Here is a 3,964-nt window from a genome sequence, read left to right on the forward strand (position 1 = left end):
TCCGATTAATAAACGGAAATCAATTTGTATTATAATTTTACAGATCTCATTTTATTTTAACAGGACAAATTCTAAAAAACAATTTCTATCTTCAACACATTTTGCTTCCACAATACACTAAATTTTAAAAAAAAAGTTTTTCTTTTAACAATGCTGAAAATAAACCATCATTTAAAAATTTAAAAGAAATGAGGAAGAAATTGCATTTAATGAATACCCTAATTTGCTGTTCCGCTTTGAAAAACCTTTTTCTCTTCCGCTTTTTTAACTAGGCAGAAACACAGTAATTACTCAAATAAATTATTATATTTGCTAACAAAATGTTTTAAAGTATATATTTCTCAGATTTCTTTGCATTTGAATTTTCCAAAAAACGGAAACATACATTTTATATGAAATAAGGATATTACATCCTTGCAAAATAAATTTTTGATGATATGAAAAGTATTTTTTAAACATTTTAGACATATTTTAGTATTACAAAGCGAATCCAATACTCTGTTCAATATTTCATTTTCCAGCGTAAGCCATGCAACGCTTGCGTTCGCCAAGAGTAGAGATTAGTTATCAGAATTTTAATGCAGGTTCGCAGAGTTAAATGCATTTATAAGCGTTTCGTCTCTTATACACATTTTACAATTCTGCATTATGTTATAACTCTTTGCACGATTAGTTAAAATTCAAAATAAAACGTCTATTCATTTGAAAAAGGGACATGTTCAGTCATTTTAGTGGCTTTTTTTAAAAAAGATTTAGAATAGATTATTCCATTATACTCGAAGTATCAGTTGGTGACGCATTGTAGAGTTGCGACCATGAAACTTTAATTGAAATTTAAAATGATCATAACTCAAATCTAGATTCCGTGTTTCCATGCCAACAAGTGCAAAAGATATGAAATGAGATTTCTAGTTTTGATCTTTCTCTCGTACAGAATCAATATTTTGTTCAGCCTCGATTCATTTTAATGCTTACTACGATTTTTCAAGCTGTGCATTGTAGGAAGATTTTTAAGAACCAAAACTATTGATTGTAGAGAATTCGAAAATGAATAAACGTGCATGTACTTTTATTATATATTTAAGGACAAATTGCTTCACTCATGGTAGTATTAATTGATGTAAACTGAGCAGCAATCGGATCTATAGATTTAATTCAGCAGCATAGAAGGAACATGTTCAAATGTTTGAATTCACAGTAATAAGATTGAATTTAAAGAAATAGCTTTAGAATTGCAGTTGTGTGATAAAAAATGTTCGAAAAAGTAAAAAGTTATGCTAACTTTATTAAATAATCAGAAAACATTGACTGAAATTCGGTTGAAACCAAAAATAAAAGATTTAAACAATCCACCGGGTTTGTTCTAAATATAATGAAATGACTCAATAGCGATATAAATGCTTTAATATATAAAAAATCGTTTCAAAATTAATTTTAATAAAAAACATTGTTTAATTATAGGTGATTTTATTAAAATCTATCAAGGCTTTCTTTTAATATTACACTAGAAAATCGCCCGTCAAGGTATGACGTGTGAAAATTGCTTCTACATTTGAACGAAGCAAATACCTATTTGGTGGTATTTTGATAGTTGGAGCTTTAACCCCAATTTCAGTGGATTAACCCTACCTTCAAGTATAGCGTTTATTGTTGATCGCATTTCCTTTTCTTCATTCTGATAAAAATACAGCTTTGCCATTGAAACACTTTGGGTAGATAGGGGTAAAGCCCCGCGTGGGGTAAAAACTCGCACCGAGTTTTTGAACTGAACTCCTTCCAGTGAAATGTTGACTACCAAGTAATAGTTTTGTCTTGTTAAGACTTATTGTTTCATGAAAGTTGAACCCGGTCAACTTCTCTCGAGACAAGAATATGAGGTAAGTCTGTTTTCTACTACTTACATATAACTTTTCTGTTACCTAGTTTAAGCATTAGAAACTGTGGGATTGGAGGAGAAAAATCAGAGAATTCCTTGCTGTTTCTGCTGTATTTAAGATTTTCCTTAGGGTTAAAATAATTTCCTCAGAGGGTTTTTTGAAAACAACATGGCACGTTTTCCAGAAAATGGAGCAAATCACCGCAGGAGTTTTGGGGTAAATTAACGCAACTCCAAAAGTGCGGGAATTTGTCCCGTTTGACACGGATTTGCCAGTTTTCGCTATTTTATTAAATTTGCGTTTAGAATGTGCTTTGGACAAGTTATTTTATTTCGAAAAGAATTTCATTTGTTGTTCTTTACTTACAAATTTTTTAATTGGGTAAGATTTTTACGGATATATTTTATTATATTTTATTTTCATTTCAATAAAAAAGCATTTCTAGTATTTTGATTTTTTCATTTTTGCAATTTACTCCAGTACATACAAAAGAAAAACAGATTCAAAAGCAATGACGGAGGTTGAACTCAATGAAGCGCGTAGACTAATAGAAAAAGGGACATCAATTCGTATGAAAGCAGTTAAAATGAGTTCAACGAAAGAACTCTGTTCGACCGACTAAAGAAAGGGGGTGGAGACAAGCTTGGAAGATTTAAAGCAACCTTTACTGCAAATCAAGAAAAGGAATTGTTAAATCATTGTATTGCTCTCGATCTCTCGGAGATTTTTTGGTCTCAGTCTAAAATTTCTAAGGTTTCTGCTCAATAAATATGCAGAAGAAAACAAAATAAACCTACGATTTTGTGTTCAATCCCAACTTGCTGGTAGGGATTTCACACGTGAATTCATGAAGAGGAATAGGTTATCTCTGCGAGTTCCACGCAAAACCAGTGTAGCTAGAACCATGGGTTTCAATAGGGTTCAGCTCACACAATACTTTGACAATTTGGAGTCCGCCTTGAAAAAGTACAAGTTCAACTTCAACCAAATATTTAATATGGACGAAACTGATGTCCAGACAGTCCCAAACAAACTTCCTCTGCACGTTGCTCCTAAAGGAAAAAGGAGTGGTGCCAAAACTGTTGCCGCTGAGCAGGTGAAAACTGTTACTGCTGTGTGTGCTATGAATCCACTTGGCCACTATATCCCACTCTACTTCATTTTTGATAGAAAAAGCGAGAACCGCCAACTGCTTCGAGGCGGTCCAATAGGGTGTGACATGGCGGTAACAGATAAGGGATATGTGGATATTCCAACGTTTACCAAATGGTTGGAACATTTTATCCAGCATACCAGCCCAAGTCTTGAAAACACTATCTTACTAATTTTAGATAACCATGCTTCCCATAAAAGTCTAGAGGCTGTTACTTCAGCAAAATCTAAACACATCCATCTTCTCACGATACCTCCTCATAGCAGCCACAAAACACAACCACTGGATCGCAGTTTCTTTGGTCCACTCAAGTGTTATTATGATGTTGCTGTTGATCAATGGAATGTTGCTAATCCAGTTCAGACCTTTGACGTGTACAGCGTTGCTGTAACATTCAAAATTGCTTTTGAAAAGGCTGCAACTACTACAAGTGCTGCTCAAAATTTCAAATCAACAGGCATTTTCCCCTTCGTTCCCAAAATCTTCGAATATTTTCTGCCGTCAGAAGTAACTAACCAAGAGCTTCCTGAAGACGAGGGCGACAATAGAACAATTGTATTTGATGACATAAATCTTCCCAACACTGAAAATAATTCATCTGAGTCAGTAATTTTGAAAGATATATCTTCTGATCTGGGAGCGTCTACTTCTACTATCATGCCAGCACAAGAGTGCAAAACAAAAAAAATTGATGAAAATTTATTTACAGTCAACCTCCACAAAAGATGACATTCAACCCATAATAAATGCAACTACTTCACCTGAAGATATAAGTCCGCTGCCTAAAATAAAGATTATGATAACGCGATCTGGTGCTTCTGATGTCAACACCCTGTAAGGAAAATATGGAAAAAGAAACCATGAGAAAATAACAGCTCTGGAAAAGGAGCGACGCGCTAAAGACAAACAAAAGCATGATATGGAGACAAAACGA

The 3,964-nt window shown here is 33.7% G+C and overlaps 1 protein-coding gene across 1 annotated transcript; it reads left to right on the forward strand.

Moving 5' to 3' along the window:
• Positions 1–2,781: 2,781 nt before the first annotated feature.
• LOC129223208 (uncharacterized) lies at positions 2,782–3,759 on the forward strand. Its single transcript, XM_054857774.1, has one exon. It carries the CDS (start codon positions 2,782–2,784, stop codon positions 3,757–3,759), a length of 978 nt encoding a protein of 325 aa, XP_054713749.1.
• The last annotated feature ends 205 nt before the right edge of the window (positions 3,760–3,964 follow it).

Source organism: Uloborus diversus, chromosome 5, assembly GCF_026930045.1.
Source record: "Uloborus diversus isolate 005 chromosome 5, Udiv.v.3.1, whole genome shotgun sequence".
NCBI classification, from domain to species: Eukaryota; Metazoa; Arthropoda; class Arachnida; order Araneae; family Uloboridae; genus Uloborus; species Uloborus diversus.